General features: G+C 42.9%; 1 protein-coding gene across 2 annotated transcripts in view; it reads left to right on the plus strand.

The window, feature by feature from the left end:
* Nucleotides 1-22955, plus strand: part of SMARCA2 (SWI/SNF related BAF chromatin remodeling complex subunit ATPase 2) — a 300239-nt gene that overhangs the window by 178634 nt on the left and 98650 nt on the right. The window contains exons 26-27 of one of the 2 annotated variants that reach the window (XM_082242988.1): nucleotides 15835-15888; nucleotides 19147-19224. In XM_082242988.1, the coding sequence (XP_082099114.1) occupies nucleotides 15835-15888; nucleotides 19147-19224 (132 nt within the window). The remainder of the gene's footprint in view (nucleotides 1-15834; nucleotides 15889-19146; nucleotides 19225-22955) is intronic. The other variant, XM_082242989.1, reaches the window with a different exon arrangement.

The raw sequence follows: 22955 nt of genomic DNA on the forward strand, positions 1-22955 counted from the left end.
TCAGCCAGGTCATACAGGGGGGCCAAATTATACAGCACAAGCACTATGCTGTAGAACATGCTTTAAAGGAACAGGATCCTTTTTTTTTTTTTTAACAAGCACTTTAACCATATACACATAGAAGTGATAAGACCGCTTATACACAGTTGATGAGATAAGGTATTTGGCAGTTTATATTTACTAAAACGAATGCATTTCCATGTTCTGTGTACTGTGGGGGACTAGCTATAGTGAATACAGGGTCCTGGCTTTAGTAACACTTTAATATTTAAATATAAGCAGCTAAATGAATAGATGAAAATGATTTCATCCATGCTTGATCAGTGTATGCCCCTTGAAAAATTCAAAATGTTCACAAGCAGGTTTAAACCTCAGGGGTATTTTTAAAGACGAAAGTAACAAAATAAGTTCACATTGTCAGAATATTTATACTGCTCTGAATATAACAGTGTCTCCATTTATGTAAATAAGCAAAGATCTGTAAGGTAGGAGAATCTCTTTTTAATCGATTCATTTCTTTTTTTTTTTTTTTTTATTTAAAATTTTCAAGTTTAACAAAACACATAACAGGGATATGCATATACATGGAAATGACATAAACCGCATCACATAGGGGGGGCTGGGAGTCGCCTGCCCACTCTTTGCGAGCAGGAGGAGGAGAAATAGGGATAGAAATAGGGTTAGGGAGGGGCCCGAAAACCATGTCCTCGACCTGTGCAGAGGGCAGCTAAGAAGGGGTTGCATCTGGGGGAGGGACATCTGTCTGAAAAGTGAAGGTATCAGGGGGGAGTCCAGAGCGTTAGAGATATGCTTGGAGAAGATGTTCCATTTGGTGTTGAAGGCGTCGGCCGCAGAGGGGGCTGAAAAGTCTGTGTTGAGGCGATCAATTGAGTGGAGTGTGGTTAGCTCTGACCGCAGCATGGATGTGCGGGGGTGGGGGGGGTGGGAGGTTGCTATCCATTGTTTCAGAATCAAACGCCTGGCGATGAGCAAGGTGGTAAGAATCCAAAGACGAGGTGGTTCGGCTGAAGTGCTTGACCATTTTTGTAGACGCTTGTCCCAATATCCGAAGAGCAATAGAAGAGGGTCTTTTGGTGCGGATATTTTGGTTACCGATGCTATGAATGCTAGTACCCTGTCCCAGAACGCTGATATCAGTGCGCAGTCCCAAAGTTTGTGGAAGAGGGAGGGTTGCTCAGCAAGGCAAAGAGGACATTTATGAGCATCCGGAATAGTCTTGTCCGATAAGAAGGGGATATGGGCTCTATGGAAAATTTTTAGTTATGTTTCCTTCCAAATAGAGTTGGGGGTGAGTCCGAGAGTGGTCCGGAGACTGCTAATCATCTTGGGTAATGTGTCCTCACCCGGGAAGTCCTTGAGCCAGTTCGATGCTGAGGAAGTAAATGAGGCGGGTGGGCATTGCTGAATGAGTGGTTTATAGATATCCGAGATGGTGAATTTGCCAGAGTCCAGTAGGGTGTCGATGAGAGAGAGTTTGAACCGGCTGTCGGGCTTGGTTGACGTGCCACGAATGAAGTGTCGGCATTGTGACAGGTAGAAAGAGTCTGAAGGTGGCAAATCGTGTGTCTCCGAGATTTCAGAGGAGGACAGCAGGAGTCCCGTTTGTGGGTTGCAGAGTTGGATGAAGTTGACCAGTCCCTTTGCTTCCCATCCTTTGTAGACCGCATGTGCCAAGCTGGGGGGGGAAAGCGGGGTTGACCCGAATCGGGAGATGTTTGGAAAAGTACAGAGGCAATTTTAAAAGTTTCCTCACTTCCCTCCATGCAATAACCGTATCCCTCAGGAGCAGGTTATGACGTAGTGTGGGAGGAAGTTGGACCCATTTGGCGTGGAGGAGTGCGACTAAGGTGAATGGGTCGGGTATCTGGGCTTCCAACTCGAAATTCGAGAATTGCGAGGTCCGAGATATCCAGTCCAATGCCACTCTCAATAAACACGATAAATTATACAGGCGTAAGTCGGGAAAATTTATACCCGCGTCTCGCCTGGGGAGGCACAGTTTTTTTTGAAGAGATGCGAGGTCTCTTCCCTCTCCAAAGAAACCTGGAGAACGCCCTGGAGAGGTCCTGAACATCTTTATGTTTAATCAATAATGGGAGAGTTTGAAGGAAATTCAAAATGCGGGAAAAACTGACCATCTTTAGCAAGTGGCATCTCCCCAAGAGAGACAGGGGCAGTTCCCTCCAGTTTTCCAGTTCCCCTTTAATTTTGGCAAACAGCGGTGGATAATTGAGAGTATAAATAGATGCGGGGGTCCTTCCTATATTTATGTCAAGATAGGTAATGAAGTGCGTCGCTATTTTAAAGGGAGATGTCGATTCCCACACGCGGGTTCCACCTGAACCCAGGGGGAGAATCTCGCTCTTCGAGTAATTAATTTTGAGGCCCGAGCATTTCTTGAAGGCGTCAAATGTGGACACAATCGTGGGAATGTCGTCAGAGGGGCATGAAGTGAAAAGAACGTCATCAGCGAATAGAGATCCTCAGGTCGTGGTGACCCAGGCGGACCCCGTGTAGGGGGGCAGTGCCAGAGAGATATCGGGATAGGGGTTCCATCGCCAGATTAAACAATAGAGGGGACAGTGGGCAGCTTTGGCGCGTACCCTTGAACAGTCTGAAGTCCTCAGTCATAGAACCTCCTACGCAGAGTCTAGCAGTCGGGGATGCATACATAGAAGTAATCAGTCGGACAAACGGGCCTTGGAAACCTATGGTATCTAACACTTTACGCAGCCAGACAAAGTTGGCATTGTCAAAGGCCTTTTCGGCATCTAATGTGACTATAGCTAGGTCTTTGGTTGGGTGTAACCGGGCTTGTTCGAGTACCAATAGCACTTTGCGGATATTCGCCGTGGCCGATCGTCCTTTTGTGAAACCGGATTGCGCCAGGTGGATCAAATGGGGCATGATAAGTGCCAGACGCGAGGCTAAAATTTTTGACAGGATTTTCACGTTGAGATTGAGTAACGAGATAGGGCGGTAGGATCCCGGTTCTAGCGGGTCTTTACCCTTTTTCGCAAGTAATTTGATTATAGCCTGGTTACCCGTCGGTAGGTAGGGCCCGCCGTCCCAAATGTACGCGTATACCGCCACCAGAGTAGGGACCAGACTCGCTGTAATTGATTTGTAAAATTCCCCTGTGAGGCCGTCTGGACCAGGTGATTTACTCGCCGTTAGATGCTTGATCGTGTGTGCGACTTCTTCCGCCGATATCGGAGCATTTAACATGTCCAGATGTGCAGGGCTAATGCGAGGGATTCCCGTGCCTGACAAAAACATGTCGCCGGACGCGTCATCTATGTCTTCTGGACCGTATAACGAAGAGTAGAAGTCTCTCATGATACATTGTACGCCTTGGGGGTGGAGTCGACCGTGCCCGAGGAGTCCCGCAGGGACCCAATATGTGTGGGTGAAGGCCGACCCTTGCACATTTTCGCCAACAGTTTGCCAGCCTTGTTGCCGAACTTGTGCAAGGACGCGCCAAAATGTGCTGTGCGGATACGTTCGGCTTTATCAGCCCATTCGTCAAATTCTTTTTAGCTAGGACCCAAGTTTCCTTGGTCGATGGGGTGTCCGCCAGGAGTAAATTGCGTTGTGCCTCGCAAATCCGTTCACTCGCCGATTTATAGCCGCTATTAGTGTGCCATTTGTACGCCGCCGCGTAGGAGATAATACGGCCTCTCAGATAGGCCTTGCCCGCTTCCCAAAACAAATGGGGGGAGGAGGAGTGGTCCGCATTAGTCAGAGTATTCCTGTCATGCCCGTTCCAAATATGAATTGAAGTCAGCGTTGTTGGCTAGGAAGGGGGGGGGGGAACCGCCATATCAGGGGGACAGCAGGGGAACCGGTAAAGTCAATGGAAACGGAGAGAGGAGAGTGGTCCGATATCGCCATGTCGTGAATTACTGCGTCCTGGGCCAGCGAGAGGAGGGAGTCAGAGCAGAACAGATAGTCAATTCTCGTGAAAGTCTTGTGGGGGTGGGAATAGAAGGTATATTCCCGGTCAGTCGGGTGGAAATGCCGCCAAACGTCTGTTAATGACAGAGAGTCCGTGAGCGTGGCTAGGGGTGTGGGGGAACCGGCTAAACGAGGATGCGCAGCCGAAGGGGACAGTGACTTATTGAGGCCCGGGTCCATGATCGCATTAAAGTCGCCCCCCATCAGGTGCGGTACGTGAGGGAGAGTCAGGGTTCGTGCAGATAATGCCGAATAAAAGGATTGGTCAAAAACGTTGGGAGCGTATACGTTAAAGATGACTAATTCCTTACTGTTGATGCGGATGTGAGCATAGCGGCCCTCCGTGTCCGCATCCACAGAAAGGACTTCTACCGGGAGATTTTTATGGAATAGAATGAGTACACCAGCCTTGCGCCCGAGCGCTGCCAAGCCCACTACCTTGCCCACCCGAAGCTTTTCCATGCGAACCATGTCTTCAGAGGAAAGATGTGATTCCTGGATAAGAGCTATATCGGCACAGAGGCGTTTAAGATGCCGCAGGACTTTCATTCTCTTAGCCGGGGATCTCAGACCCTTAACATTCCAGGATATCAGCGTCTTACCTTAATCGAGGGGGTTGGATGTGTGCAGTAACCGAGAGAGGATCTAACCATTATCGGGGGGATAGCAAGGTTTTATCAAAATAGATGAAACCGCCACCTGATTGAGAGAGTGTGCCAAGCAAGTATAGCAACTATGAGGAGTCTGACCCCTAGAGAGGAAGAAACGGGGAAAAGGGAAACCGGAAAACTGGGTGGGAAGGACATGAAATGCAAAATAAGCACAATAACATAGTCACAAGGACTTCACTTTTTTCCGCATGTGTATGCGATGGAGCACAGCTCCCCAAGTGCATCTCCAGATACTAAACGGAGCAAAGTGAGCCCTAACAGTGATCGTGTCTGCAGAAAACCTGGGTCGCGACCTACGACCGAGCATAGTGCAGCCATGGCATAAAGAACAGTACAAAATATAGGCACGAGTGAACAGCAGAATTGGAACAACAAAAACTGTGGAACATAATACATAACAAATCTCCAATGATAGAGGGCGAGCTTACGGTTTCTGCCGTCGGACGGCAGGGGCCACCCGGGAGCCAGGCCCGGAGGAAAACGGTCCCATGGCCCACTCAGGAGTAGATTCAGCGGGGGGGGGGCAGTGCGGCCAGAGCTTAACCATGTCTGAGTATCATTGCCGTTTAGGGGATTCCTTCCTGGGGCTGTGAGGAATATCCGGCCTGGAAAAAGAAAGGGATTTAGCCGAGTTGTTGTGACCTGATTCGCCGTGGTGAAGAGAGCGGACAAATTTTTCTGCCTCCGCAGGATCTTGAAAGGATAGTTGATTGCCGTTCGGGGCACGAAGGCGCAATGTCGCCGGGTAGGCCAGGGTAAACTTTATGCGTTCCCGATGCAGCTGGGAGCATACGGTTTGGAAAGTTTTTTGCGTTTTTTTTTGCGACGTCGACTGAATAGTCTGCAAATATAAGGATTTTCATACCTTCGATCTGGAAATGAGGCGTTTGGTGGAATTTCTGAAGGATAGCAGATTTGTCTGCGTAGTTCAAATATTTCGCGATAACAGGGCGAGGGGTCTTACGTTCTTCAGAGTAGAGACCCATTCTGTGAGCCCCTTCCACAATGCAAGTCCCTTGTATGCCCAAGGCTGCAGGGATTTTCCTCGCACAGATTTCAGGAATGGCTGAGGGTGGGACGGATTCTGGAATCCCAATGAATCTTAGGTTACTCCGCTGAGACCTATTTTCCAGGTCCTCCAGTTTGTCCATGATAAGGCGGTTCAATTTGTCCTGTGTTTGTTCTGTGCCTTGCATTTGGTATAGTTCGTCCTCTACACTGGAGATACGGCTTTCTGCCTCATTGAGGCGGTGTGAGTGAGACTCAAGCTCCTTCCTGATCGCAGCCATGCCTACGGCCTATTCCACTGAGGCTGTAATAGTGGGGGTGAGTAAGGCCACCACCGCCTTAGCTATCCTCTTAGTGGAGGGGTCCGGAGCAGAGGAGGTTGCAGTAGTGGGTGGCCGGGGGTCATCCTCTGGCCGTTTAGAGGTATCCATCGCTGCGGGTTCCGCCGCCGATCCGGTGTAGGCCACGACCGCGGCCTCGATTTGGGTCGTACCCGGCGGAGGCAGCGAGGCCGGTTTTTCGAGAAACCGCTCCATGGCGGGATAAGTGGCGGATATCGGCCGGTTCCAGACGGTGTCCTGAAGCAAGTGGGGGTAGCCTGAGGCGAGCTGGAGGTGGCGGGCAGAGTTTATATGCCGGTTTGCTGGGGCACACCGCGGGAGCTGCTAAAGACCCAGCTACTCCATGCGGCGCCGGAACCGGAAGTCTTAATTTCTTTTTAAAAGCATATACCAATCTTAGTGAAAACCGTCTACAGTAGGGAATATATAAGAATATTTATTCACAAGACATGTATTCACAATAAATGATTAAACTGGAGATGACACAAAAAGATAACCTTACATAAAATACAAACTAAAAATGATAAATACAATGTGATGTGTAGCTCAATGATGAAAGAAAAATAAAACAAGATTACATTTTTCCCAGGTATAGTAGAATAAACCATGCGCAGCCGACAGTCACTCCACTGCAGATGGAGCAAGAATAGGTCATGCAAAACTAATACGCCAATATGCGCTAAATCTGATATTAATAAAAATGTATAAAAATCAGTTTTTAAAGAAAAATCGACATGGTTTATACGGCTGGGATTGTAATCTCATTACCCTTTAGCATGAAATGTAAAATATGTAAGGAAGGACATAAACAATTGTAAATAATAATGAAATAAACAGCAAGGTATATTTACCATACTTAAGATGGCTGCTAGCTTAAAATGGTCGTTACCAGAGTCCTTAAGATGGCTGCCTTCCCAAAATGGTGGCCAGTTAGGGAGGAGTTTCGTTTGGCGTCCTTCCAAGTTTCAGATGAATGATGGAGCAAAATGGAGTATGTATAGATGAGTATATGTATGGATGTGAGTAGCCTGTATGTTGTAAGTGTAATGTATGTTGTCGTAATGTAATGTGCCTCTCTCTCATCTGGGGTTCCCTTTTTATATTGTATTGAACAAAAGGGCTGTAAAATTACCATAAGTCGAACCCAGAAGGAGTAATTTTATCCCCGTTGGTTGGGCTAACTTATCCATTAAAGCGGTTGTATCCCGCTTTTTGACACTTTTACCTACAGGTAAGCCTATAATAAGGCTTACCTGTAGGTACAAATAATATCTCCTAAACCGGCACGGTTTAGGAGATATTTACAGTGCATGCAGCCGCTCGCGCGAGCGGCGCATGCGCTCTGAAGGTCCGGGGGGACCTTCAATTAACTTGCCGGAAAAATCACTCCCGCGCGCATGCGCGGGAGTGACGTCATCGCGGCTCCGGCCAATCAGCGCGCTGGAGCCGTCTCTTTCGGCCAATCAGCGCGCCGGAGCCGCCGAACCCGGAAGAGACGACGAGGGATCATGGCAGCGCCCGCATCGATGTCCGGGGGTCCGTGTCGGGGCTTCGTTTTAAGGTAAGTTAAACATAATGGGCTAGTATGCGATGCATACTAGCTCATTATGCCTTTGTCTTGCAGGTTTTTTTTTTTTTTTTTTTAATAGGGTTTACAACCGCTTTAACTGGTGAGGTCATTGGGTGACACCTCTTGGTTGTCCAGTATATTGGATATTAAAACTATATGATTTCTCCATTTAAGAATATCATAAAAACATCCATACTCTCATCCATTACATATCCATCGAATCTCTCCATCATGCATCTAGGTAAGGATTGAATCTGATAACACCATTTAGTAAGAATATATTAATATATATAGCTATATATATTGGAAATGACTTTTAACCAAAGACTACATTTAGTAGCAATCAGTCACCAAAGATGGCAGTATTGTATTGCTTTTAGATTCAGTATATAGCAATATAACAAATAAACTTTGAACCTTATATTGACAAAGAGCCTATAATCCCAGACCTTCGAGACTAGACTTCTGGCAAGGTCCGAAAAGTTTTATGGCAAATTTACCACTTACAATTTACAAAGGTTTACTGAAGCCTTTCTTGACATGCAGAGATAAGTCATCAATATCAGTTAAAGCTAGAATTTAGCAAGAATGAAACCACTATAATATATAACGTTTTCCTACATATCTATGTATGTTATTCACATATATATATATATATATATATATATATATATATATATATATATATATATATAATTTCATTGTTAATATTCTTATATATGGTTATAATATATCTGTAAATCTTATTTTTAAATGGGTTTAAACACAGAATACTTGACTAGGGTTTATGATCACCACACAAACAAGATTATCCTGGTATAGCGTCAGCTAGACTTTATCTAAAGAAAGTTACAGACTATTTATTACCTTAGGTCAACACAGCATGTCTGTTGAAACTTTTTAAGAATCTCCTGAATAGGCATATTGCTTAGGAGATTTGAACTTTGAGTGACCTTCTACAACATGGACGCCACTGCTCAAAATTTCTATATAAAACAGAATATGACCTATTTCCATTTTTCTTTTATTTAATCTCCCCAATAATCCTGACAACATGTAAAGAAGGAATGTCTTATTTCATGAAAGGTGTAATTTTTAGGTGAGCAGCTGCTCTTCTCATAAAACTAGATGGGTGATTACAGCCTCCAAAAAAAAAAACTACTTATTCTTTTTTTAAATCATGAGCATCTGGAGGCCTGGCCAGTTTATTATACTGCTACATTTCATCAGTTGTAAGGATAAACCGTCCGATGCTCGCATCACTGCTTGAACACACATACTCTGTAAGCCTGAATCCACACTGAGTTTACTGAGAAACGCAATTCTGTAAATCCTTTATAAACTCCTGGCAATCCAGATAGCCAACCAAGCTGTCTTACCATTGTGAAAAGAAAACCCCTTTTTGATGCTTACCAACAAACCAAACGTTTAAGTACAACATATTGTGTTGAAATTCTGATGCATCAGCTGCCAGTGTGGAACACTCTACTCCGCATTTTAAGTGCTCACCTTTGCTTCCTGGGTAAACATGAACTTGGGGTAAGAGTTTGCTGTAGTTGTGCAGGTATCAGCTTGAGTATTATAAGTGAGGCCATGTCTATGCATTTTCCCTGCTGGGACCCACCACAGTACTATTAGTAAAGAGTTTTGGGCAAGCAGGTATCATTCCCCCACCCAAAAAAATAAGGTTTAGAGTTGCTGATCAATATTAATCTTTTTGTATGTGTGTTTTTTTTTTTTTTTTTTTTCCTCCATTACTAATATTTTAGTTATGATAAGCTTCCTCAAGATGGCACCATTTAGACACAAATACTAAACTGCACTGTAAACGTGCTCATGGGCAACATAAACGACAAATGCATATTGCTGCAGTTGCAGGATTAGGTTGTGAAGAATAGTGTTTTTTACTACTTAGCTTGTACTTTGTGTTTAACTACAGGTAAATGGCCATGCAACCAATTGTGTGCCTTTTTTATTGGCCACACTTTTTCTAGGGAAAGTTCAAAATTAAGCATAATTTTATCATAATGAACCTAAAAGAATCAGACAATAAATATAGCTTTTTGCTACTTTTTTGTTTAGAACAATGAAGCCAAGACTTTTTTTTTTTTTTTTTTTTTTTTTTTATAAATGAATAATTTTGAGGACCAAACATTCAATCTTTAACGATGGAATTTGATATTGGTAATAAGCAACGTGAAATAATGGGCAAATGATTGTTATGCTAGCTATACTTGAATTATATTGTATAGGACTAGGTCTCAGAATCCTCTCAAGGAAATTGCCTTTCCTGACTACATAGTAGATCTAGTACAGTAATTTCACTGACATTAAAGCTGTATAGCTCTACCTCACATGTAGTGATTGGCAACTGTCTGCATACTGTCTGAAGAGATAGTAATAGCTCTTTGCCTATTTAAAAAGTGCATGACAAACTTGGCTCCCAACAGAATAAATAACATGAGATATGCATAATCATTATGCGCAGATTTCTGATTACACTTTTGGGACAGGAAACAAGATACAAAAGTAATATGTTTAAATGGTTAATATAGAAATTCAAATTTTATTAAAATTATTAAAACTTCTTATGTATTTCCTTAAAAACGAAGGCTAGCTATAGACTGTTCAAATCTTGGCCTGTTTAGCAGGAACCGGCCGAGATTCAAACCATGTATAGGCAATTTGAATGCTGCTTGACATTGCATATTGAGCAATTCCAGGTGTCTGAAAGCATGTCCTAGGAACATGCTCCCAGGAACGCTACCATAAACCCCCCCCCACAATGTGCTCCACAAATACCAACCAGCTGTCATGGTGACATATATTGGCCCATCTTCTACTTCACCACACAACGTACTGTTGGTTGGTTAAAGATGGTTAATAATTCGTAGGAAAGCACCCCCACTTCCATTTTCCTGGGTCTTGGGTTGCTGTTATTTATGGTCGCTGTCTGTATGAACTCTGTTCTCCCCACAGGTTCACTTTGATTGCAAATGTCACAGGCCTCTATATATTTGAAAATATTCCCCATGCTTTCTCCGCTGTTACAGCAGGGAAAGCTAAAATTAATTTGTACCTATTGTGCTATTTGGCTATCTGTATGTGACATACAATCAAAGGGAAATAACTATCTAGTTAGCAGTAGAACTTCCAGGGACCCTTCTTTGCATTTGGTAGAGAAATTCACTCCCCCTTTCCAACATGGGGTAAAAAAACTCCTATTTTGTATACTACAGGACACGGGCAGATTATTTATACACCATGTGTTATAGGGGTGTACCTTTCGGTGATTAGAAACTGGCAAAGCATTTGAGGTCATGCACCCTGGGTTCTTCCTCTATAACCTACTCCACTTGAGTCCTCAGTTTTGTGTAATTTTATTTCTATTTTAAACTGAATGGGTTGTTTTACAAGGTGATTGTTTGCAATAATTTTTGGTCTCTGCATCCTATTCTGGTTCTATTTCAGGCACAAAACAAGCAGCATATTTGACCAAAACAGGATTCTCTGCATCTGTCACATTTCCTCAGACAGATCATGACCGTAATAGAGCCATCTTCATCCAAGGCCCAAAAATGCTATGCCTCTTCTACTTCCACTTCTTAACCAGAGTTCTATCCCAATATGCTTATCCTAGAGCAGTGATGGCGAACCTTTGCACCCCCTAGATGTTTTGGAACTACATTTCCCATGCTGCTTAACTACACTGCAGAGTGCATGAGCATCATGGGAAATGTAGTTCCAAAACATCTGGGGTGCCAAGGTTCGCCATCACTATCCTAGAGGATGCAGAGTATTTAGGAGGGTATTTAGGCTCTGTTGGCAGGACTTGTAGAAGATTGTCTTCACATGGAAAAAGTGTTTTCAAAGAAGTGGGCTATTCTTGTATTTGATCCTGCAGTCTCTGTCCTAAACAAACTTTTCACTGTGCACATTGAAAAGGTCCCTTCTTTCAAAGATTCTGTAGATAGAAAATTTGAGACACTTCTAAAGACAATTTACTCTTACAGACCCAGCCCTGCAACAGGCTCTTGCTGCAATCTTGGTATGTTAAACTGCAGCTAAATGGACTTGGACAATGAACAACAACACGATCCTGAATTTTAGGATTGTGCTGTTATAGAGCAATTACAGCAATTGCTTTTACTCATCCAGAATGGCTCTAATCTCCATTGGCATGTGCTAAATCTTATGGCTTTAAGCTTGGATAGCTGTGCCTGCCTTCAAAAAGCTCATCGCAGGTATGCCCTTTCAAAGAAGACATCTTTGTGGTGAGGTACTTGAACAAGTTCATCAAAGAAGTCACTGGTTGGAAGGTTTTACTCACACAGTGGGTGGTTTCAAGACCCATAGCTAAATCCAAAGCACCTGTCAGTTCTAACCAGGCTTCGACTTCAAAACCTAAATTCACCCTGCCCTTTCTGCACAAAGTTTGGCCCACAATGACCACCAAACCTTCCCTTGAGCCCGCTTCACAGTGACATTGTGCCTGCACTCCTAAGAGTCAGGGGACATCTGTTGCAGTTTGCCTCTCTGGGTCACAGACATCCTAGACCTGTGGGTTAAGTTGGTGGAATTAATATGATACAAAATAGAGTTCGAAACTCAACCCCTTCACCAGTTTCTGTCAAATCAACCAAAAACTGCCCAAGAACCGTTGGATTTGCAGATTGCCCTGAACCATCTTTTTTCTAGGGAATTGTGCCAGTACCACCACAAGACAGGTTCCAAAGCACTCTACTCAAGCCAGTTACAGTATTAAAGCCCAGTGGGGGTATTCATCCTATTCTGGATCCTGCAACAGATTCTTTCTAATTCCAAAATTGTATATGGTATCTAAAAGGTCAGTAATTGCCTCACTGTGACAGGGGGAATATATGGTATCCATGGACATCCAAAATGCCTATCTGCATGTTACCATTTAGTCACCTCGTCAATGTTTTCTTGACTTCACAGTGGCAGACAATCACTATCTGTTTCTCGCACTGCCCTTTGGCCTTTCCTCTGCTCCCAGAGTGTTCACAAAGGTCTTGGCACCTCTCCTCATCCTCCTAAGAACTCCTGCCATCCAAGTCACTGGCTCTCTGCCTATCAGAAAATGTCTACAAGGCAATTCAGATGCTTCAGGCCTTTCGCTGGGTTAACAAATCTGCTCTCCAGCCTGGATACTTGCATCTGGTCCAGGACACATCCCAAGCAAAAGTCTTTCTCCCAGAAAAGAGAGTTCTCTTTATATTTAAAAGACCTTCCATAATGAGTTTCTCCATGAGAATTCTAGTCTAATGATGGTTTCCTTTGAGGCGGTACAATTTCATTTATGAACTCTCCAGCTAAACATCCTGTCAACCTTGAAAAAACAGGCTCATTTTCATGATTTACCCATTCTCCTTTCCAGCCAAGCAAGGCAGTCCCTGTCTTTGTGGATCACCGCTCCAGCCCTAACAATGGAGACGTTTCTTCCCCATCACTGGAAGTTTATCGCAACAGATGCGAGTTTCTTAGGCTAGGGAGAAGTGTTCCAATTCCTGACAGTCCAAGGAACATAGTCACTGGAGGAAACCAAGCTCCACATCAACATCTTAAAGCTCATGGCAGTTCTATTGACCCTGTAACACTGATCCCACCTTCTAAAAGGTCACCCATTTAGACTGCAGTTACACAATCTTATCAATGTGGCTTCTATCAACCATCAAGGGGCACCAGAAGACTGGCTGCAATTAAGGAAGCAGGCCACAAAGTGGATTACTTGAAAGCTGATTACCTTAGCCTCCATCACCTGGATGAAAGGAAATGAGCCCTTCAACCAGATGTCTTTAACCCAATATGCCAATAATGGACTCCAGGTGGGGACATTCTAGCCTCCAGATTCAACAACCAACTACCAGTATTTGTTGCCGGAACCAGGGATCCTCTAGCTCAAGCTTTAGGTGCCTTGATAATCCTCTGGTTTCAGTTCAGGCTAATTTACATCTTTCCTCCTTTCCACCATGAAAATAAAGATCCTAATTGCACTAAACTGCTTCAGATGAACCTGGTACACACATACACTGACTTCTAGCAGACAATCCCTAGCCTCTTCCCAACAGCCTATTTCAAAGCCCACTATTCCACCCTGCTTCTTTGGCTTTAATGACATGGCTGTTCAAGTCCTGGTCTTAAAGGAGAGAAAAATGTTATTCCTACCTGCAAATACTTTTGTCATGTGTGAACACCGCTATTTCTGTCCCAGAGATCATGCTGTGCCTTGTATTCTGGCCTTACTACAAGCTAAGGAGTCTGTCTTCACGGTCTCTCTTGAAAGAACCTTTCTCCTCTCCACCCTTCCTCCATTCCGCTTCCTGAATATCTTTTTTTTTTTTTTTTTTTCTTTTACAGAAAGAGATTTGATTCCACCTTCAATACTATGCTCACTGGGATATGTATGTCACTTATCCTTGGAGGCTTTAATATTTCTTTCTCAGAGCAGGAAGGGGCGGGCCTAGCAGCACTTAATCAGGAAGCTCGTTGGCTGAACCTGGAAGAGCTGGAGGGGTTTCCACAGAAACATGGCTGCTGAACCCGAGCAGTGGCTGCTGAGATGATCTGTTGAGGACAACGCTGGATGGGTGAGTATGTGAACTGTGGAGAACCCCCGCCAGGTAAGCAGGGGTTTAAAATGGGGGGGGGGGGGGCTGTGGGAAGATAAAGACCTGCTTTAAGGTGTATATCATATCTAGCCTCCCTTGCAGCACCCTGTGCTTCCTTGGGTTCTCAGCTTGGTGCTTCCTGCCCTGCAGAAACCACCTTTGAACCTATTGGGGATTGTCCCCTAGAGAATATCTATTACAAAGTAGCCTTTTTTCTCGCTATCACACCTGTCAGAAGTGTTTCTGATCTGGTGGCCCTTTCCTGTAAAGGTTTTTTCCTCGTACTTCACAATGACAAAATTGTCTCTCTTACACACAAGGCCATCTTTTTTTTTCAAAGGTAGGCTCAGTATTCTACCCCAGTGAGGGGTATGTCCTATGATGCTTATGCCCTGCTCGAGGCTACTGATTCAATCAGATAGGCAAAGTCTCTTTTTGTCCTTTCCTTGGGACCCCGCAAGAGATACTCTGCTTCAAACTCCACCATCACACGATGGGTATGGAATCTGGTTGCAAGAACTTGTATTCTCAAATCTCCTCCTGCCCTTTTTTCTGCACCCATTCCACCAAATCGTTGGAAGTTTCCTGGGTATTTCCGCACCAAGCCTCCGTAGCTCAGTTGTGTAAGGCTGATGTCTGGTCTTCTGTTCCACTTGGTAAACCTTTGAGAAAATATGATATAGAATCTTCTGCTGATGTATCCTGTTGCTAAAAGGTTCTTGCAACGGCACTTTTTGAGTTTGGTTTACTGACTCGTGTTGTATTGGGCCTGTTGGCACAGGTATGTTTGCCTCATTGTTGCCCACCCTTCATATTCATTGCTAGGGGTTCCTTGGTGTATGGATCTTTGTGTCCTTTACTGTACAATTTATATGAGGAATTTTTACTTACCTGTAAATTTCATATCTTGAAGTACAGGACACAGGTCACCCTTCCTTCAATTCCTTGATTTACTTTGCAATGCTTGCAACTGAGGACTTGCAGAGTGGGGTAGGGTTATAGGGGAGGTGCCCAGGGGGCATGTCCTCAAAAGCTTAGCCAGTGTCTCCTCACCTGAAGGAACACACCTATAACTCATGGTGTATGAATAATCTGCCTGTGTCTTGTACTGTAATCCTAGATAGGAAATGTACAGGTAAGTCAAAATGTCTATTCTTGCATATTTCAAATTCATCTACATATAACATAAAAAGCAGTGTTTGCAGAGAGAGGGACCTTTTTATGCACATTTCGTCAAGGCACAAAGGAAAGTATAATGGCGAAGTCTGTGAGGATCCAGCCTGTTTTGACATCACTGCACTGTTTTCTTCACCATGGAACACCTAATGACTAGAGACTAGGAACCCCCTAGTCAGATGGTATGACAAGTGCCACCTGCAGTATGGTGGCAGGATACACGGCAATAGCGATTTTTTTTTTTTTTTTTTTTTTTTTCTTTTTTCTGGCATTTTCTTTCAATGCAGCATCATTAAGAAACCAGTGCAATTTATTAAGCTAGGGTATTTAGGGGACAAATAAACAGTTTCTGCATTATTGAAAGGTAAATGCTACTGTCTGTATGGATGTTTAGTAGTGAGGTTTTTTACATTGCTAAGACTGTGCTCCTGTCTAATATAGTGTTGTACTGATTGACCTAGAGCCAAAAGAAAGATGAACTTTCAGGAGATAATTGCCAAGAAGGTGCCAGCCAGGTTGGTTTTTTCAATGGCTTCTGCAGTGGTCAGTCTTTTTTGCATGTAGCACTTGCCATCCATACATATGTTGTTCTTTTATTTGCATATTGCATTATTGGCTGGGGCAGTCAAGGTGATGTACAAGTCATATTGCAAAATGTGCTGATGTAATTGGCTCTAACAGCAGCAACAGCTTACGTTTCTTTTTACATTTTTTTTTTTTTTTTTTTTACATTTTCATTGCACTGTTTCTCTACCAATTTTTATTTATAACATGATTTTTTTTTTCCAAAATCATTTTTGCTAAACGTGTCTGCTTACTTTTTGTTGTTGAAATGCAATCATTCTGTTTCCATAAACAGGAGTAGTTTATTTCTCAGTATGAAAACAATACAACTCTGGCTTGCTTTAACATGGAAATTCGTACGTTATAAATAATATTTTTAAAGCCGTTATAGTCTTGAATGCTAGTATAGATTTTTTTTTTTATTTTTTAGGTTACAGGATACTTTTGTCATACAAGTTTGGTTTCTAAGCCCTTTTATTTATGTTGAAAATGTTTTTTTCAAAATAAACGGCTATAGAAAATGTGTTTTTTTTTTTTTTTTTTTAGACTTTTAGCTACAAGGTAAGTAAATAATAGCACTGTGTTTGATGTTGGTAAAAGACTGAACACATTACAGTGGGTTAATTGATAGTAGGACCCGATATTCGCTAGTAGGATCTGCTTATTTATTCTCCTGTGTGTTCAGAAGTCAAAGGGGTTAAAAAACAACTCAAGATAAGTTTAAGCAGAACTAAACCCATAAATTTAACAGTTTAAAAGCGGTTACATTCCCGGAACGTGCCAGGAATGGAACGGCCACACTGGTTGTGCTCTCAACCAAACTGTCAAACCATCAAATGGCTGGTGTCCTAACTGACCACAAGTACAGCATCATGGCGATAAAAGATCCGAGGCCAAGATGGCAGCTTCCTTGGCTAAAAATGATAGGTTTAGTTGCACTATAAGTTCTGAACTGCTAATGATTTGTAATATTACATCTATACTCCCCAATTCTTTTAAACAATGTACTGTACTTCCTTTACTAAATGTGAACGTTTAAATATATAATTGTATGTGAATAGTGCAAATCTCATATGATACAATTCACTTATCAAAATTATCATAAGTCCATCTACTATGTAGTGTCTTTTAAAAATATCCTGCTTTTGTAGCAAGCGAGTAAACCTCTAATCTCAATTAAATATAGTGCTAGTGCTTCCACTGTTTCCAAGATACAACCCACTAGCAGAAATCTCTCACCAGATTTGACCTTTGGTATACTGTATAAATAAAGAGCTGTACTGCAACATTCAATGGACAATACACTTTTGAAAATGGAAAGCACAGAGAGAAAGGGATCATATAGTGTTAAACACATCGCTTATTAAACATCTTTAAAAACAAACTGCTCAAATTGTGCTAGCAAGGAAACTAGAAGCACAACTGCATCTAATATATCTAGTTGTATTGATTCAGCAGCTGTTCTATATGTAGAGGGTATATTTAGGTAGAGCACATATACATTTTCCTCTTACTGGTTATTTTTTACATCTGTTCCAAGGTTATAAAGTTGAGAACCTACAGTCTATTCACATGTGATTGTAGGCATAGCTTCACCCCCCTCTGTTGTGCAAAACCTCCCCTACCTCATGCTTAGTTTTGTGAGCTTAGAGAGTGGACAAGAAATTACCTGACTAATATTTTGTCACAACTTTTTCTCATGTTTAGACTTTAGGCCATGTAGAAAATGCTAGTGGGGCAACTGGCTGCACATGATAAGTGCCAGTTTGAAAATTACAGCCAATTTGTAATTATGTAATGTCCCTTGAATTTGTTTAAATACATTTGTGTGTGTACTTTTAAGATCTAAAGGTGTGCCATTAATTTGTGTTTTTGGTCATTTAACGGAAAACAATACAGCTAATGAACACATGCATTCGTTTATCACATAAAGGTTACAGTTGTCCCTAGACATAAGATATCATTCGCACACATTGTAAAAGGCAATTTTTTAGCTGAGTGAAGATGCATGCTTTTCTAGCCCCCTCTGAACCCTGGGCAACAGTCGAATTTGGTCAGTGCTAAACCAGCTGATCATTTCTCTAGCCTTTCCTTAAATGCATCCATAAAAGGAGAACTTATCACCTGATTCTAGGAAGTTCATCAGACGTGGCAATAATCATTTATTGATCAAGGGTGTCTAAAGTGAACCTGTTCCTTGCCCATGTCGGACAAAAAAACAGGTGTACTTTAATGCTAGACCCTTATATTAAATATATTAAATATTCTTTTTGCTCCGCAGATGCTCAGTTCTCCTCAAGTTCTAAAGTGCCTGATCTGACACTTCTACATATGGGAGAGTATAAGATTCCAAAAGACTGTCAAACCTCAGCGCTCACTCTTGTTAGGATGGTATTGTTAGCAATGCTGCTCTCCTTGAACGGGGAAACCTAATTTTGTTACAACACTACGTTATGGCACTTTCCCTCCTCCCACATGATGGCAGTGGTGTTTGGCAAATAGCCTCTTAGACACCCCTTGTTTGTTATGTGGGATTAGGGAGAGAGTCTTCGATCCTGTGTAATCGCCACAAAAGAGTGAGGCACGGACATTAAAGTAAATTTCAGCACATAACATTACAGTGTTCTGCATGCCCTTTGGACATGACCACATTTACCATATTGAAGTCCCAGCTTTTTGTGGTTTTTCTTTTGTTTGTTTTTTCCATGCAAGACCTTCAGAGCCGGTCCACACTAGCGCGACTTGTCAGCCTGACAAGTCGCGCCCTGCAAGTCGCTCCGAAGTCGTGGTGCATGGTAATGCACAAGTCGCCCCCGAAGTACTAAGGAGTTGTGTCGCCTTAGTGTGAACCGACTCTCAAACTTTCCTCTTTCCAAGCTGTATGTTGGTAGCTTTACTAATAAAAAATTAAACTATTCCTTAAGTATTTTTGGACATTTCACTTTTTTTATTTTTTAATTTTTTAGATTCATTACTGTATATATTTTAAATCGGCTTCAGGGTTTAATTTGTGGGTTTGTGTAGCCCATTCACATGATTTTTGGACATTACTGGTAGCGAGTTATTTTTTTTCTTAGTTATTCCTAATGTGTTTCTTTCTGCTTTATTACTGTATTCACCACAATACAGGTGTTTTATGTGTTTACATTCTGGTATAGATGCCTTTGCTTTGACATTTCTCACATCACTGTTTATGTATGCTTTTATAGGAGGAAGATGAAGTTCCTGATGATGAAACTCTAAACCAGATGATTGCACGCCATGAAGAGGAGTTTGATCTTTTCATGGTAAACAGATTGGAAATTGCATTTAATGTGCCCTCTGCAATATATGAGATTGAGAGAACGTTACTGTCTGCCATGCAAATATTCAATTCATTAGTAATTCTTCCCATATCTTTCAGAATTTAAACATTTGGGCACCATGGGTCAAAAATTACATTTTATATGAGTGTCTGTTTTAGCCAAGACTGGTAAGAGTGTTCAGTTATTACATGGTAGGTCTTGCGCTTAACACAGATCTGAAAGATGTGAGGCCAGACCATTTTGGAGAGGTCCCAGTTTTTTAATGTAGAGCTGTTTAGTTCTCTTGGTAAATAACCTTTTATCAGAATATGTTTCTATGCAAGAACACAAAATAATTCCTTGACTTTTTAACCCAACCTTGCATTTCAGTCATTGGGAGTCAGTATATGCCCAGGTTGTGCTTCCATGACAATTTTGGAAGGAGTGGCCATGCGCTGCTTATAAAATGAGGTATAAAGCATCCAACACAATAAAGATAGCAGTTTGATTTATTTAATTTGCTACTTTCACACAGGCATAATATATAGCCTTTTTGTGAAGGGGAATTACTAGCTGTATACCTTTAGTCTATATAGTCTCTTTATTATTAGGGAGGCAAGAATGATCCATTAGATTGCACCATACATGGAACCAAGTACACCGCTTGAGATTATTTCCATTGTTAGGACTAGACTACAGAGGGTCTCTTTATCAAGGCATCATTTATGAAACAAACGTCCATGAACAAACATAGTTGTGATTTTCTAATATACTGTAAGTTATAAGTACTGTATGAATGTAAAATGTAGCCTATCACCAATTGAGTGACCCAGTGTTTACTGTTCATTAACTGTGATTTCGATATGCCACCTATAGAAGAAGACTCAAGGCACAAAAAACTTGAGGCCAGCCTCTAGGAGTCAAAACTCATTCTCAAACTATCTTGTGTAGATTCGCCTATTGTCCCTAAGCAGGCAAAATCCATAAAGTCTCTCCAGTCAGCTATTAGGAGCACGTTTTCCTAATCATATAAAATTGGTAATCTCACTATGACAGCCTTGCAAGTTGCAACTGCCACGTCTCAGCAGAGGCATACTTGAATGTGCCTTATTACAAAAGCACTGCTTCAGGTATCATGTTCACATAGGTCGGAGTCACAATTTCAAGCCTGTAACAACGATTATTTACAGTCAAAGCACCCCACGTTCTCCTTGAGTTGTGGGCTAGACGAACACCCATTTTAAGGTTATGTTAGTACCCTGTGGCACCTATTATGGACTGAAAACCCTGTTCCCTTTTGGTAATTTCTGGTACTAGATGAAAACAGGGCATCCTGTAACCATGAGTAAACCATGAGCACCTGGATTGCTCTATCTGACGTGTACACGGTCATTGTGACTCCATTAACCCATTGTCTGTGGTGGAAGCTGTGGCCTCTCCCAAGCCGTCTACATTGGCTATTGCCAAACACATTACGACAGAAGAAAAATAAGAACTTCCGCGCTATGGACTAAATGGATAGATAAGTGAATAAATAAGTGAAAAAAATGTGTATAAATAAATAGATAAAAAATATGTAGTAAATGTATAAAATATATATATAGATATATCTAAAAATAGGCTGCAGCCTCCCTGGATGATAGTCCGGAGACTATGCACTGGATAAAAAAGGAATAGGGGTGATGGCGCTGCCTATATAATTTAGATATAATAGAAATGTAATAAACTGTGATACAAAGTGCCTTAAGCTAAAAACAATAATGTGTAATATTCAAACAGTAATATATTCCGTAAAAACTTCAATCAAGTGCAAGGTATAAAGGTGCCTGCAAAAAGATTGGAAAGTGACTGGTGCAATAATTATATGAGCAATAAATAATATTTCTCTATCGCTCATTGACAGACGTAGTCCTCGGTGATACAGCACCTTCGGGTTATGTTGCCTCCACAGGAGTAGGACTAGACAGGAAATAAAATGCTCTGGCCACACCCTAGGGGCAGTCCCAGAGGGTATATCCTCTCTCTCTCTGCCTCAGCAAATCAGTTTTTTTCTGTCTAGTCAGGAGTAAGGACCTAGATACCTTGCTGGGATCTTCGGTCCTGGCAGGATTTTTTTCTTAGAAAATAATTTTTTAAGACAGCTTTTTTTCTCCAGTGTTCCTGTGAGATCTTCAAGCAAGAAAGCTGAACTGGGCGACGGGCTGGATGTTGAGATCCAGTGGTCACCCCAGTTCAGCCTACGAGCGCGTGCAGGCCATAGCTCCGCGCTGGGTCGGCCGCGACATAGTCCCACTGGACGGGGACTGACCCTGCGAGTTAAACGTCTCGCTGAAACGCCAAAGACCACGAGTCACGGCGCCCGTATTGGTCGACAGCCCTCCTACCTCGGTGGAGAGGGGTACTGTCAGGAGTTGGCGCCCACCTGGTTCCGGTATGGTGAGTAGTATGTTCCCCCTTTCCCCCTGACGGGTCTTGTGGTGAACGCGGGCCCCTCTCTGTAATGGTAAGGATGGGTTCCCCTCTATCCTACAACATGTCACAGATCCCCCTAATTGAGTGTGATTTTTGTGTACAAGAAGCCAGGAGGCTTGGTTTGGGAGCTGACAATCTAATTGTAAAGATGTGTAAATGATTGTAGTCAGTGGCAGTACTAGAACTTTACTGTGATAGTATAAGGTATCCTACCTGTCAGTAGCCACAGGGCGATGTCTATACATGTATACTGCATTCCAGATCATTCCTCCAGCTAAGCAGCGGTCCGCATACGGCCCGCTAGGGTCCGGTACCTCCGACCACGCTGACCACCATGAGGGTGAAGGGTTGTGAGGCCGAGATCCTTCTGCAGACATGCCGCTATTCTGTGCAGGCCGCCGCCATTGTCTGGTAGATCGCACGAGGCCGCCATTTTGGTGTAGCCTCGTGTCTCCAGCATGGGGGCGGCCATGTTTGAGGTGACTCAAACACCTCATGGAGCCAGGGGGAGTAGCCGGCAGGCGTGTTAAGGGGCGGAGCCGCCTCTTTTACCCAGGAAATAGGGCCAAAGACTTCCTGTCTGTAACAAGACAAGCACTGAGCAAGCTGATGAAAACTTCTGTGCATCAGGGATGAGCCTTGGGGTCTGTCTCTCTCTCTGTGGGGTCCAAAAAGGCAGGTAACACTGAGGGGCGCTGTTGCGACTGGGGGACACAAAAAAAAAAAAAGTTTTTTTTTTTACTTTGTCATTTTTTGTCGCTGGCAAGTGTCTTGTATAATCATTGACCCTGCCGCATAGGTATCCCCCACCTGATCCCTTCAAGGTGGCCGCAGGACCCTCCAGTACCCCACTTGTGTTTTAATGCATTATCGGCAATTTTGGAGTCTTTGGTATCCCGGGTGGAGGTGGCCTGTCAGGGACGGGGGTCAAGTAGCGACCCTATTGTTTATCAGATACTTCAGATACGGATTCGGAACTGGTCAATGCAGTTGCAGGTCCCTCTTAGGGGGCTGTTGTCTCAGGTAATATCTCCTCAGCAGTGAGGAGCACGTTTCTGCCTCCGCCATAGCACAAGAGTGGTGGATGCACTAGTTGTGTCCGTCCGGGAAACCTTTAGTCTTGAGGTTACACCGGCAGAGGTAGCTGAGACTGAGATTCCTTTTTGGTACTTGTTAGCCTACCAAAAGGGCGAAGGATTTTCCTTTACCCAAATGGGGTCGTTTTGAAACGAACCCCTGTTATTTCCAAACGCATGGCTAGG

This window comes from Pelophylax lessonae, assembly GCF_965119305.1.
Source record: "Pelophylax lessonae genome assembly, chromosome: 1".
Lineage (NCBI taxonomy): Eukaryota > Metazoa > Chordata > Amphibia > Anura > Ranidae > Pelophylax > Pelophylax lessonae.